Source organism: Epinephelus fuscoguttatus, linkage group LG4 (assembly GCF_011397635.1).
Source record: "Epinephelus fuscoguttatus linkage group LG4, E.fuscoguttatus.final_Chr_v1".
Classification (NCBI taxonomy): Eukaryota; Metazoa; Chordata; class Actinopteri; order Perciformes; family Serranidae; genus Epinephelus; species Epinephelus fuscoguttatus.
In genome coordinates, this window is record NC_064755.1 from 12,594,538 (window position 1) to 12,609,510 (window position 14,973).

The following is a 14,973-nucleotide window of genomic DNA, read 5'->3' on the forward strand; positions in this document are numbered from 1 at the left end:
CTCTCAAACCCGTAAGTTAAAACAAATATCACGAAAATTTGAAAGGAACTGGCGATTAACCAAACTGGACGAATCTCGTTTAATCTGGACAGACAGTCTCAAAACTTATAAGAGGGGCCTCCGCAATGCCAGAGCAAACTATTACTCAGCATTAATAGAAGACAATAAGAACAACCCCAGGTTTCTTTTCAGCACTGTAGCCAGGCTGATTGAGAGTCAAAACTCTATTGAGCCTTAGCAGTAATGATTTTATGAGCTTTTTTAACGACAAAATTCTAACTATTAGAGGCAAAATTCATGACCTCCTGTCCTCAGATAGTACCTATCTAACCTCAAACACAGCTGTAAAACCTAATATATATTTAGATTGCTTCTCCCCAATTTCTCTTCAAGAATTGACCGCAGTGATTTCTTCATCTAAATCATCAACGTGTCTCTTAGACCCCATCCAAACTAGGCTACTTAAGGAAGTCTTACCTTTATTTAACACTCATATATTAGATATGATCAATATATCCTTATTAACAGGCTATGTACCACAGTCTTTTAAGGTAGCTGTAATTAAACCTCTACTAAAAAAGCCCACGCTGGATCCAGAGGTGTTAGCCAACTATAGGCCAATATCTAATCTTCCCTTTATGTCAAAGATCCTTGAGAAAGTAGTCACAGACCAGCTGTGTGATTTTCTCCATGATAATACTTTATTTGAGGAATTTCAGTCAGGATTTAGAGTGCATCATAGCACTGAGACAGCACTAGTCAAAATTACAAATGACCTTCTCATTGCTTCAGACAAAGGACTTGTCTCTGTACTTGTTTTATTAGATCTTAGTGCAGCGTTTGACACAACTGACCATCAAATTCTACTGCTGAGACTGGAACACTTAATTGGCCTAAAGGGTTCTGCACTAAGCTGGTTTAAATCTTATTTATCTGATCATTTTCAGTTTGTTGACGTTCATAATGAATCATCCTCACGTACCAAAGTTTGTTTTGGAGTTCCGCAAGGTTCTGTGCTTGGACCAATCCTATTTACTCTATATATGCTTCCTTTAGGTAACATCATTAGAAATCACTCTGTAAATTTCCATTGTTATGCAGATGATACTCAGTTGTATTTATCGATGAAGCCAGAAGAAACTAATCAATTAACTAAACTCCATAACTGCCTTAAAGAGATAAAAACTTGGATGAGCACCAATTTCCTGATGTTAAATTCAGACAAAACTGAAGTTATTGTTCTTGGCCCGAAACAACTCAGAGACTCTTTATCTGATGACATAGTTTCTCTAGATGGCAGAAACCTCTGAGTGATATTTGATCAAGATTTGTCTTTTAATTCTCATTTAAAACAAACCTCACGGACTGCATTTTTTCATCTGCGTAATATTGCGAAGATTAGGCCTATCCTGACCTGAAAAGATGCAGAAAAATTGGTCCACGCTTTTGTTACCTCTAGGCTGGATTACTGTAACTCTCTATTATCAGGTAGCTCTAGTAAGTCCTTAAAAACTCTCCAGCTAATTCAGAATGCAGCAGTACGTGTACTAACAGGAACTAAGAAACGAGATCATATTTCTCCTGTTTTAGCTTCTCTGCACTGGCTCCCTGTAAAATCCAGAATTGAATTTAAAATCCTACTGTTAACTTATAAAGCTCTAAATGGTCAAGCTCCGTCATATCTTAGAGAGCTCATAGTGTCATATTATCCCACCAGAACACTGCGCTCTGAGAACGCAGGGTTACTCGTGGTCCCTAAAGTCTCCAAAAGTAGATCAGGAGCCAGAGCCTTCAGCTATCAGGCTCCTCTCCTGTGGAATCATCTTCCTGTTACGGTCCGGGAGGCAGACACCGTCTCCACATTTAAGACTAGACTTAAGACTTTCCTCTTTGATAAAGCTTATAGTTAGGGCTGGCTCAGGCTTGCCCTGTACCAGCCCCTAGTTAGGCTGACTTAGGCCTAGTCTGCCGGAGGACCCCCCTATAATACACCGGGCACCTTCTCTCTCTCTCTCTCTCTCTCTCTCTCTCGTATTCTATTACTGCATCTTGCTAACTCGGCCATTCTGGATGTCACTAACTCGGCTTCTTCTCCAGAGCCTTTGTGCTCCACTGTCTCTCAGATTAACTCATATCGCAACGGTGCCTGGACAGCATGACGTGTGTGGTTGTGCTGCTGCCGTGGTCCTGCCAGATGCCTCCTGCTACTGCTGCCATCATTAGTCATTAGTCATACTTCTACTGTTATTATACACATGACTATTGTCACACTTGTATACTGCCAGATATTAATACATACTTTCAACATATTGTACCACAGTAGCCAGAACTATAACTATAATATTATTACTTTCAACTCTCTCCCTCTCTCTCTCTCTGTGTCTCATTGTGTCATGTGGATTACTGTTAATTTGTTATGCTGATCTGTTCTGTACGACATCTATTGCACGTCTGTCCGTCCTGGAAGAGGGATCCCTCCTCAGTTGCTCTTCCTGAGGTTTCTACCGTTTTTTTTCCCCGTTAAAGGGTTTTTTTGGGGGAGTTTTTCCTTATCTGCTGCGAGGGTCATAAGGACAGAGGGATGTCGCATGCTGTAAAGCCCTGTGAGGCAAATTGTGATTTGTGATATTGGGCTTTATAAATAAAATTGAAAATTGATTGAGGGCTGGACTGGCCATCGGGCATACCGGGCATTTACCGGTGGGCCGATGGTAATTATTTATTTATTTATTTTTTTTTTTTTTTACTTTTAGTCATGTTATGATACCTATTGGTACACAAAACTGGTAGATCGGCCCATTAGTCATGATTGATTCTGGGCTGGACCAATTACAGCCGAGGGCCGATGCCCCCTCCCACTTGGGCCTCGGCTGCCAATCAATCAGTCATACAGAGAGAGAGGAGATTGACAAAACTGAGAAGAAACTCAAAGGAGGTGCGGAAAAAATAAGAGAGAAAAAGAGACAAGCCCTTTAGGAAGATGCTGCCAAATGTGTTTAAATAACACAGATGTTTGCTGGCTATGGCGGAGCTTCTTCAGCGGCAGCATCAGTGACCGCACCCGCACTGGCATCCAAAGCAGCCGCAGCAGGTAGTGATGGCGGAGGTGGCCGTCAGCAGGTGGATGAGGCGAAGGGGAGGCGGGAGGAGGAGAGACCCGCGGCCGCCGCATTATATGATGATGGAACAGGCGGTGCGACTGCAGGGGAATTTGAACTTCAGGTAAGAAGTGATGAACTGCAGTCTACCTTGGTCAGATATGAATCAAGTTTGGTTGATAGTTTATTTTCGTTGTGCTTGCTAACTCTTAACACAGCATAGTTATGAGTAGGCCATTTAACAATTTATCTGGCTGTTGAGCAGCATGATGGGGCTTCTCTACTGCTGGGCTGTTTCCATGATGTTATACTAGTGATAGTGATCTTAGTGCTTCAGTAATTTTATTTTATTATGTGTTGCTGTGCTGTTTATTGATGTGGTGAGTACATAGTCTATGAAAATATTACTCTATTCTCTATTTTGTCATTTATTCCTTTTAATATTCATCAATGATCATGTCTCACCTCTGTTCCTCACTGTCCAATTTTCAGGATCCCATCATACGTTCATTGTTCAGGAGGTTCACTAGACCAAGCAGCCTTTTGGGTTCCTCTAAGTAAGTACTGTATAGAATAATGGGACTGGGAGGATGGTGTAGGTTTAAATTTATTAGACAAGTACATATACACCAACAAGACAGTGTACAAGTGGTGTCACAAGAAAGTTTGTTTTCATTCATAGGCTTAATTGTCTTTCCATCAATACCTGGTGGGCTGGTCTAGGCTCAAAATGCCCGAGCCGTTTTTTTGTCCCAGTCCAGCCCTGTATGCAGCTTTCACTGCCGGCCCAGTGACTTATGCTCTTATCTCTACTTGTGGATTAGCACTCAGACTGTCCACTTAGACCTTTGCTAAGGAGCAGATAAGCTCCAGCCTCTGAAGAGGCACCATTTAAAATCAGAATTGGCTAACCCCTGAAATAATGAGTGTTGCTCAAACGCTATGAGTAGTGATTTTGAGCAAGGTGTTCAAATGAGGTAATCTGAACCACTGGATTTGAAAGGATGAATGCATATTTTAATTTTGTAAAAAAAATTATAATAGGGAAAACATAATACAAGTATGTGATATCATCTCTACCAGTACTCACTACAGTGTTCAGTATCTATGGTAGTGTGTAAAATTGCAGATTATGTTTCACAGCTCAGGTAGCAGCTCTGTAGTAACCTGAGCATCCCCTACATTTTGAAACTCTTCCCCTGAATTCTGTACAATAAAAGTAAATTCAAATTAGATGGTGTTGAAGTCTGATATATATTTTAAGAACTTCCTATTGTGAGGGCTGTATGTGAAAGGAAATATTAGTGGAATATTACATGTTAATTTAGTAGGAATATTGTCTCTTTTAGAATAAGGGCAAAAACTGGTATATTTTGTGCATATAAACATAGTCAGTGTTTAAGGGCTTATCAGATGCCAAAACTCTGCACAATGGGTACATTCACATGCACACTATATTCCACACATTATTCCTTTATTATTCCGAATATGACAATATACTGAATTTGATACGGGTCATGTACACAGCATATTCTGATTGGATTTTCTGAATTAGGCTTTTTTTTATTATTTAGCATTTTGTGATTAAGACATGTAGGATATGCTGGTATTATTCTGGTATTAATAGCATTCTTTGTTTATGTATACAACGCATTTGTATGATACGCCTTAACTGGGGATTTTACACATGGCCTCTTGCCTGTTTACTGTCAGCTCTGTGCGTTGTCATGGAGATGTTGTACATAAACCAACTAGCTAACAGTTTGCAAGGCTGGGTTAGAGATGCATGCCCACATTTCTGGTCATAAGAAGAAACATACAGACTTTTGAACATTACGAAAGACTTGGATGCCATCAGACTTTTAAATGTGCACAGATATCGCAACACCAACCTTTTAAAAAAGGTGGTTGAAGGAATAAAAGAGAGAGGCTGTGTTTGCATGGTCGAAAACTAAAAAACAAAAAAGTCCTTTTGTGATGCATTACAAGCAAAATGGCACAAGCTTCAGCTGTTCCACTTTTCCGTACATTGACGTGATAAACGACATGTTAGGACACATTAATCGGAGTATACATGGCTGCATGTAAACAGGAATGTTAGCAGAATATTAATTTTTATTAGCCATGCAGACAGCAAAGATTTAATATTGTCTTTTTCGGAATAATGGCAAAACTCTGAATATTTTGTGCATATAAACGTAGTCAGTGTGTTTACAGGCTTATCATATGCCAAAACTCAGTCTGAAATACTCAGACAGGATTGTACAACTCTGGAAAGTTATCTCATGGCAACTACTTTTCTTTTGTCAAGATAATTGTGAGGTAAACAGTAGAAATTACTGTGTTGACATTACAAACTAATCTGTCAGGATTGTGCGCTTGCATGTATTTGCTGATGTAGCGCCTTGCTGGATGACATCACATTGGCAGCCCAATCTCATTAGACTGGCTCCACTGAAATGAATAAGAGAGTTATGGGTTGTTCCACACAGAGCTTCTGCAGATTTTCTACTGAGCACATAAAGAGCTCCAGTGATGGGTGTCTGAGCCTCTGCTGCAGTGGTCACAATCAGTAAGACAAAAAGAAAGCAGAGAAAAAGGAGTGAACATTTTGTGACAGCAACACAGAGAAGCAGAGGAAACACTACAATGCAACAGAAAATCTATAAATAAATGTTTGTTAATTGACTGAGAGCTGCAGCTTCTGGATCGTATTTGAAATGGAGATAGTTTAGCCTCCTCGCGTTCTCTCTGCAGCAAAATCTATTGTAGCCGTGAAATCTGAAACACACTAAAACCTCCATCAATTCTTGACTCGTCAGCAGTGTCTGAGCTTCAGTTTGGCTATTTGACTCTTTGAGTTGGCTCACGCCATGCACAACACTGCTGGAGAGCTCTGCCACACTGCCCGCAATAATGATATCACAGTCCCAGGGAAAGGAAAGAGTTTGTGTGTGTGTGTTCGTGTATGCGTGTTGCAATGGGAAAGGACAGTATGAATGAGAGTGAGAAGAAGAAGGAGCACAAGAGATACAGCAACAGAACAAGAGAGACACTCAACTGATTGATTGAACAATGGCTGCTCATTAGAGAGAAACTAGCCAGAGGTTATGTGTGAGGGAGGGCAAGTGTGTGTGTGTGTGTGTGTGTGTGTGTGTGTGTGTGTGTGTGTGTGTGTGTGTGTGTGAGTGAGTGTTTGAGTGCAGCTGAATGGCCTGCAGCAGAAAGAAAGATAAAGGCAGAGCTGTTGGATCGAGATATAGAGACACACAGAGCAAATTCAGAGTGCTACACACACACACACACACACACACACACATACACACCCCTAAACACATGCATGCACACACACGCGCGCGCACACACACACACACACACACACACACACACACACACACACACAAGCAGAACTCTAACATGAACATGGATACGAGATTGCGGCTGTGGACCAGCTGCTATATATAGCACATGGGAAAAACTAGGATAACACATTACTGATCTCCAACTGACTGCTGCACACACACACACACACACACACACACACCCCAACACATACGCTACACTCACAAACACGTGGAATGAGTGCAAGGGAGAGACTTGACATATCATTATTTTGTTGTCTTCCACACACACACACACACACACACACACACACACACACACACTGGGGGCGGCAGTAGCTCAGTCCATAGGGATGAGAACCAGAGGGTCGCCTATTCGGGTCCCCGTCCGGCCCAAAATATGGAGCGTGGACTGGTGGCTGGAGAGGTGCCAGTTCACCTCCTGGGCACTGCCGAGGTGCCCTTGAGCAAGGCACCGAACCCCCCAACCGCTCGGGCCGCCTCACCAAGGGCAGCCCCCTCACTCTGACATCTCTCCACTTTGTGCATGTATAGGTCCTGTTTGTGCATGTGTGTGTCTTTCAGACCTGTGTGTAATTGACAAGCAAGAGTGAAAACATTGAAGTTCCCCTCAGGGGGATTAATAAAGTGAATAAACTTAAACACACACTTACCTTTTTGGTGAAGTCCATGGCTTTGAGGATGGAAAGGTTGAGTGTTTCCAACGAGGCCAGAACTCCCTCATAGTCCCCCATGTGCTTGGCAAAGTAGTCTGCACACACACATAAGGGCGAATTGGCACAAGACTTATACAACCTCTGAAGTCACAAATTATTTGCAGTGGTTAGTCGAAAGTGACTGAATTGATATTATGTATTTTAAAGAAAAATAATTGCATTTCAACTGAGAAGTAAGTACTTTTTAATAATAGATAAGAAAGAGAATGAGGGCAGCGGCAGGGAAGTGTGTGTGTGTGTGTGTGTGTGTGTGGGGCGTCAACTTACCACAGAGTTCCTTAGTGTCAACATTACTATCACATCACAGCAGAGGAGCAGCAGAGGGAGAGAAAGGGAGGGAAGGAAGGAAAGTAGGAAGGAAGGAAGAAGAGAAGGAGGAGAACAGGGTCAGAAACAGAGGAAAGGCTTTTTGCATGCAGTCTCTCTAACTTACACACACACACACACACACACACACACAGAGCTGGAGTTTGGCAGGCGGGGAGCGATCTAACAAGACTCTCTGACAGGAGTCTGAATCAATCCACTGCCATCATTCATGCTCAGTTCGCTGTGCAGGGACTCATTTGGCAGCGGATTCTTCACTTGCATAAAGAAGACTTTCCCTGGTTGACTTACCAGGAGAGAAAGAGCAGAACAAGGGAGGAGAGGCCGAGATGGAGACAAAGAATGAAGAAAGAAGGAGGAACAAGCCAAAAGGGGGATGTGAGATGTAACTGATGATGGGTGATGTGGGGACAGAGGAGGAGACAGGCAGAAAGACTCCATCTGTGCATCTGTTCATCTCGCAGTAACTATTAATAAGTATAAATGCTGCACATTAAAGGGAATGTTTATAAAAGACCCGCAGTAACCAAGGTTTAAAAATCGTATTCATTGCTATTTGAACATTTAAAATATCACCAAAAGGCCTTGGACTTTATGCTCTGTACAGATTGAATGATCTTTGTTAGTTTGATTTGATAACAGCTCATTTTCATTTTAAACAACAGTTTTACCCACATGCACAGAATTAATCCTAATCCGGCACTGTGGCGGATGGGCTTTAAAGATATCCACCAAAAACCAAGTTTAACCCTTTTTACTTATGATTACTTCATAACATATGTAGTTTAAACTGCATTCTGGGATGGCTGTCAGTGTTGTAAAACTCCTCCAACAGTTAGCTGTGGAAATGAAAGTGGCAGATTGTTTATGATCCAAATGATAGCTGCAGATGCTACATTTTCACAGAGGAAGTAAACAAGTAATTATGTTGTTCTCTGCAAGTGATTCAGGCTTCTATTGGGTTACTAATAAGATTTATCATCCCTCAAAGTTTCATTAGTCCTTGGCATTCCACCGTAGGAATTTCAGGCATTTCATATGAAATAGTTGTGTATTATTATTATTATTATTATTATTATGTTACTGTTGCTTTAGAAAGGGACACTTTACAGATTTTACACATCACATTACTTTGCCAATTTTCAACCAGCTTTGTATCACAGCAATTTAGGTAGTATGTGTAAATGGACTATGGTTAACTTCCTTCCATCCGATTTTTTTGGTAGTTCTTGGGCTGTTGTTCGAGCTACAAATTGTACCTTATTTTATATGCCCACTGCCACCATGGACATAAAGAGCTCTGCTCTCTCTCTCTCAGACTCAGACCAAACCCCAATCAAACTGTAAAACCACGCAGTGCTGACAAAATATAAACAAGGATTCTGTTGCACTACTACTACTACTTGGCAGATATATTTCAATAGCACATACATGTTAGCTAACTAATTCACCTTGCCATAATGGAAAGGTGCAGCACAGTGATATAGCGTTAGCTAACTCACATGAATGCACAAGGATAAATGGGTAACTGTCATGTTGTGTTCGCACCAAACGCGATGCGAACTTTCATGTTGCATTACCCGCTTGAGTTTGAATGCTAGAATATTTTGTGTTGACTTGCCTCATACATGTGAATAACTTGCGTCATATGCATGTGAAATCGCTGAATCAATGAATTAACTTCCATCAGTACATGCTCAATGTAGTACGTCCCTGGAGGATCTCAATGCTGAGTAGCTATCACAGCGTGAATTAGTTTTCAACTTCCGTGAATAAGCATATGACGTAAAATCACACTACGGGCTTCATTCACCCTTCAATCGCGTCTTTGTATTGACTTTACATGTAATTCCAGTGTGAACACAACATTAGCCTATTATTAGTGTTTTGTACTGTACATTTTTTTTAAATGAATATTATCTATATATTCATTAGTTTTTATTTTTAATTTCATTGTAGTTTGAGTTAGTTAGGAGATTTAGGAAGTTCAGAATAGATTTTACAATACAAACACACCACTTTGTGAAGTTATTTAGCTCACAGTCATGTTAATATTCCAGTCTCAATAACCTTACATTCTAATGCCACCACATGACAAAGACTAGAACTTAAGATATTTCCCGTAAATTTTTATTTAATTTTAGTTAGTTGTAAGTATGTTATATATTATCTCAGTTTTTCTAAAGCCAAATTTTTATTTTTATTTGTTTAGTTTTTATTTTAGTTTTAATTACCAATTATGACCTCACAAAATTCTGCACTGCAGATTTAGTATTATTTTGTTTGTTTGTTTTTTGACCAATCAGAAGCAATTAGCAAAAAAATGGGACAATCTTTCCCCACAAAAAGAAGCCAGAAAGGGATGAAGACATTATGGAGAGAGAGGTGATGGGCAGGCTGACAGAGAAGGATAAATGGAAACAAGAAGAGGTGGGAAGAAATCTCAGAAAAACAGTCTGATAGAGAAGGAAAGCTTTAGAAGGGAGGAAACCAAAGAGTGATAGAGACAGTTAGACAAATGACTGGGAGCAGGATAGCGCTCAGTCTCTGCCTGCTCCGTCCCTCCTCTCCATCCATCAACTTCCTGCTTCGACAGGAAACGCTTACGCCGTCATTTCTCCTTTTACTTGGACCAATCAATAACCTTATCTGCTGTCACATGATAATGCTGAGGCCTGGCATGCGGCTGCCAAGTCTACTTAACCGTAATGAGAAGAAAGTTTTCTGACTGTGCGCACTGCAGTGAATAAGATTTATAAAGCGCGACCATCTACAAGAGGCAAGATGGCTGACGTCAGAGAGATGGCGGCGGTTGCATGGTCCACTTGCTGCACTGATTTGAAAAAGGAAAAAAAAAATTCCACTAATGGCTGAGCCTGCTGGAGGATTTATATATTGAACCTAATTCAATTCTACAACAACTATAAAGGTCAGCTTTTGTTCTGCTTGGTTTCATTTTATTTCAAGGCCCTGCAGGTTTCTGAGGTTGTGTAAATTAACGGAGCCGGTCTTTTGATTACTTAGATCCCACTGTGTCAGCACACTTCTCCTGATTGCAGGCTGGATGAGCTGATTGGCTGATTACAAGGGGTCAATAAATTGATATAATGAGAGCCAATCAAAACAGAGTGTCCTGGGGAGCAATAAATGTACAGTAGCGACTGTCCTTAAGGGTCTGGATGACTAATGCAGAAATAGATGAGAGAAAGGGGAAGAAATGGCAAATGATGCAAAAAAGAACAACAATTACTTTCTTTAGTTTTCAATTTTCTTTCACTGTTTCCTCCCACTGTCCTACTGTCACCTCGCCCTTTATCTTTTTTTTTGTCATTTTCTTATTGAAAGTGTCACTTAACGTAAAGGGCTCTGGTATAAAAGGTTCTCCTTAAAAAGAGCCTTCAGAACAGGATGTGACATTTTCTAGCCGTGCACCTAGAATTGCGCGCACACACACACACACACAATATGAAAAGTGTGATACTGAGGCTGTGCAGCAGCGGAAAAGCAGCTGCGTGTTTCTCCCCTCTTTTTCATAATTGATAGTGAGATGTGATCAAAAACAAAAGTCACGGTGGAGCAAGCACACCAACACCTACACACCCATAAATGTACAAATACTGTATGCTGATTTATTTCAGGCAGCTACACAGCCATCTCGCATGCTGTAGGCAAACACACACAGACACAGTAGTGGTATAGTGCTGACCTGGTGTTATCAGAGTCGATAGTGTGAAACAGCTTCTCCAGCTCTTCTTCGTTCAGCGTGCCATCAGAGAAGAAGGCTTGGAACTCATCCAGAGATAGCTTGCCATCATCTGCAGGAGACACACACACACAAACACACACACCTTGCATCACTTTGTAATAGGAAGCATTCTTACAATGAAACCTGAGTTCCATCAAAGATCTTGACAATTGTTCATGCCAGAAAAACTCAATATCTGACAAGATTATGATGGGGAAAGTTTAAGCCATCTTCATCTCATATAATACTAAAGGGCAACCTGGACCCTGTTTTCCCATTTTTTGTGTCTATGTGACTTGTGGGAGCAACCATGTTCGAAATCGGTCCAGTGTTAAGTGAGAGTGCTGCAGCCGGCAGCAGTGAGACAGGCTGCAATGTCACCACTTGGTGAAGATGCTCCTTGTCAATTTATGTCTATTAAAAGTGCTTGTTTTCACCACTAACAGGCTCAAATTGTTATTATGACTGTCTCACAACATTACGAAAAGGACTTAACAGAAAACTGTTTCAATTTTTTTTTTTTAGTATCTTTCACTTGTTCTGTACTGTTTTGTGTTGAAGTCTCGCTGAAAGAGAAGTCTTGTTCTGTAAACTCACAGACTTTTCCACATCGCTAAAAACAGCTAAATATTCAGTCATGACACTGAAAATCTTTTAAATAAGAGTAAGATACACTTTTGGTAGTCTACTACAACAAACTATCACCATGAACAATCAAATCACCATTTTTGTCACCTCTTGTGAGATTTCAGAACGAGACGTCTCATTTCTTAGACTTAGACACAAAACAGAGCAGAACAGGTCAAAGGCATGGAAAAATGCATTCAATTTCTTTGTAGGGATCTTTCCGTAATGCTGTAAGACACTCGTAATACCAACCTGAGCCAGTTAGTGGCAAAAACAAGCACTTTTAATGGTTGTACATTGCTCACCTGCCCCAATGGATTACATGTTAGCCTGTTTCGCTGCTGCCAGCTGGAGCACTCTCCCTCTATACTGGACCTGTTTCAAAAATTGTTGTTCCCACAAGTCACTTAGACACAAAAACATGAGAAATAGGGTCAAGGGCAAGGGGAAACCTCTGGTGCTAAAAAATGAAGCCAATGTGTAAGTGCCAAAAACAAGTTGGCGACCGCCAAAATGCTGGACTCCAGGCGTCAAAATGGTAGTCTACGAACTAATGGGTGACATCACTATGTCCAATATTGTATACAGTCTGTGGTCCAGATTGAAAAGTATCAGTATTCCTTTAAGTGCTCCACTCATGGTTCTAACTTAAAAGTCTGCTTCTTTCACATGAATGCTGTTGTAGCTGGATTGCAAAACTAAACTGAACCATTTGATAGCCAACTTCGACACAGGTTATCTAGGGCACCCAAGTGAAGCCAGGTAACCCCAAGAGAGCCAGACTCAGTCATCCATAGCTTGGTCTTATCTCTACTGTAACTGCATGTACTTTGGTCTCACTCATATTTCCTTTTCACACCTCTAACCTTTACTGACTGTAGTCACAGCTGTTAAACAGAGAGATCACATGACCTTAAACCTTGCCTCCTCTCACCTGGTTTTATTTGTGATTTTTTTAAGCTTGTGCCTGGCATTGATCTGCATCTCAGACATTTCAACCCTGTACTGTATGAGTCAGAATGAAGCCTCAGAAAAGGCTGATAGGAAATAACAGCCATCCACTGTGAGGCAGCTAACCAGATGATATGATAAGAAGCTTACAAAGTCTGTAGGCTATTATTTATAATTACTGTTCAAGATATATTATTAGTGTTTTGCCTGGTATTTGTTTGTCCTTGGTTGCTCCTACTTTGCTCTAAATTCACGTTTTGTTGTCATGATTATGATGAGCAATACTATTTTTTATTAAACCTTGATATTTAGTTCCTGTTTGCTTTGCTTTGCTGTACCATGTTCCCACCCTTACAAACACACACAGACACAACCGTTCAGTGTGATCCCAGCCCTCAGTGCTTTCTCAAGCTGCTGTGAAATCAATCCAGCATGCGCTTCAGTCTGCTGCAAACCTTTAGCTGTATCCCTGCTGTCTGCCTGTCTCTGCACTTTGGTATACACACAATGCCGATTATGTTTCAAGGCCTTTTGGGAAGAATTGATAACCACCAAGCTCATGAAACAATACTGGATTTCTGCTCATTATACCCACTCGAGTTCTACAACCCTCTGGTATTTTGCCTTGGTTCTATGTTCCCCGGTTGCTTTGCTCCCTCAATGTGATTTTTAAAATTTACCCTGTAAACAGCGCTATCTTCCCTCCACCTTATGTTCTGAACATAAAAAAGTCCATCTCTGTTGTATTGATCTCTGTTTCCCAAAGACTTGCAGCACTGTAGAATGCTACCTTTTCTTCTTTATATATTAACATAACAAAAGTAACTGTGTCATAGCGCACAGACTGCATGCTTTGTCTGATTTAAACCAACATTTTGCTTTTTTATTTACCTTAAAATAACAGCCTCAGCATCATTTTGATGGTACACTGGCACCAGAATGAGAGAGAATGGCCCCTTTCATTCCCACTCCACACCCCAAATACCTGTTTTTTCCACTATATGACTTCAGTGAGCTGGTAGCATCTCATGGGAGGTGAATTTCCCTTTCCGAGGACAGTGCAGGTATGTCCCACTCTACTCTGCCTTACTCTGCTTACCCTGACATTCTTAGTTTAACCCAAACCAATCCCACTCAGCATGCCTTAATCTAGCCCACTAAAGCAACGAAGGCAACAAGTACTGGCCATTCAGAAGGACAAAAGGGTGAGCCAGGCCTTCACTATCCTAGAAAACACAGACTCACTCTCAGGAGAAGTGTGTGATGCTTTACAGCACTACAGCACACACTACCAGCGGGCTGTAAGAAGAAGCTAGCTCAGTCTCATGTTTTTGATTACAACCTTTAGTTGGCATGTTTGAAATTGTAGACTCAATTTATATACACAAAGTGTTGTAAACTTGTTTTATAATTATCTCAATAAATTTCAGGGGAAAAAAGAAGCTAATATTATTAACAATTCTCTGTATGGACATCATGGTAGAAATAGAGACACCATAGAGGATGTCAACAAAAGAAGAAACCTTTAGACGCTTGCACATGATTGCTAATTTGCTGATACCGCAGCGCTTGCCGTCGGCTTGACCCAATGCTGATCTCTCCTCCATCTTGCAGTCGGATCTTAAAATTTTTCCGCGCCCCGTCTCCGCCCCCGCCTGCGTTCTACTGTAAAGTCACTGGCTCACAGTCATCATTCTTGTTCTTTATTTTTGTTATATAATGAGTTTATCTCCAAAGTCACAACAGATAATGCTTTTCAGAGTCAAGTACAAGTAATAAAAATCCTTAAATCCAAATTGCTAAATGGGCTAGTAAGGTTATAGTTCTCAACTCAACCTATCAGCTCTTTATTCCTGAGCTGTATTCTTCAGGACTGTTCCCATCCCTTACATAGTAACTCCAGCTTCTTCACTCTGGTCATCAGTTTGCGGACCCTCCGGGGAAAAAAAAAACTATACAGAAATGTTTTTTCTACCAGCAGCCATTGCACTACTGAACAAAGCTAGCACAAGATGATGCACAGGGCACTTTAAGCTTTGGAGCGAGTGAGTGAGTGAGTGAGTGTTTGTGTATGTAGAAGCACTTTGTCATGACATTCTTCAGTTCTTATACTCTGATACTATTTTGATACTAGATTATACATGATT

General features: G+C 40.8%; 1 protein-coding gene across 2 annotated transcripts in view; it reads right to left on the bottom strand.

The window, feature by feature from the left end:
- The window catches only part of necab2 (N-terminal EF-hand calcium binding protein 2), a 178,327-nt gene that overhangs the window by 113,125 nt on the left and 50,229 nt on the right, over window positions 1–14,973 (bottom strand). For both annotated transcript variants that reach the window (XM_049575053.1, XM_049575052.1), the window contains exons 3-5: window positions 11,210–11,318; window positions 7,444–7,469; window positions 7,114–7,211 (exon numbers count right to left, since the gene is read on the bottom strand). In XM_049575053.1, coding sequence (XP_049431010.1) covers window positions 7,114–7,211; window positions 7,444–7,469; window positions 11,210–11,318 — 233 coding nt within the window. The remainder of the gene's footprint in view (window positions 1–7,113; window positions 7,212–7,443; window positions 7,470–11,209; window positions 11,319–14,973) is intronic.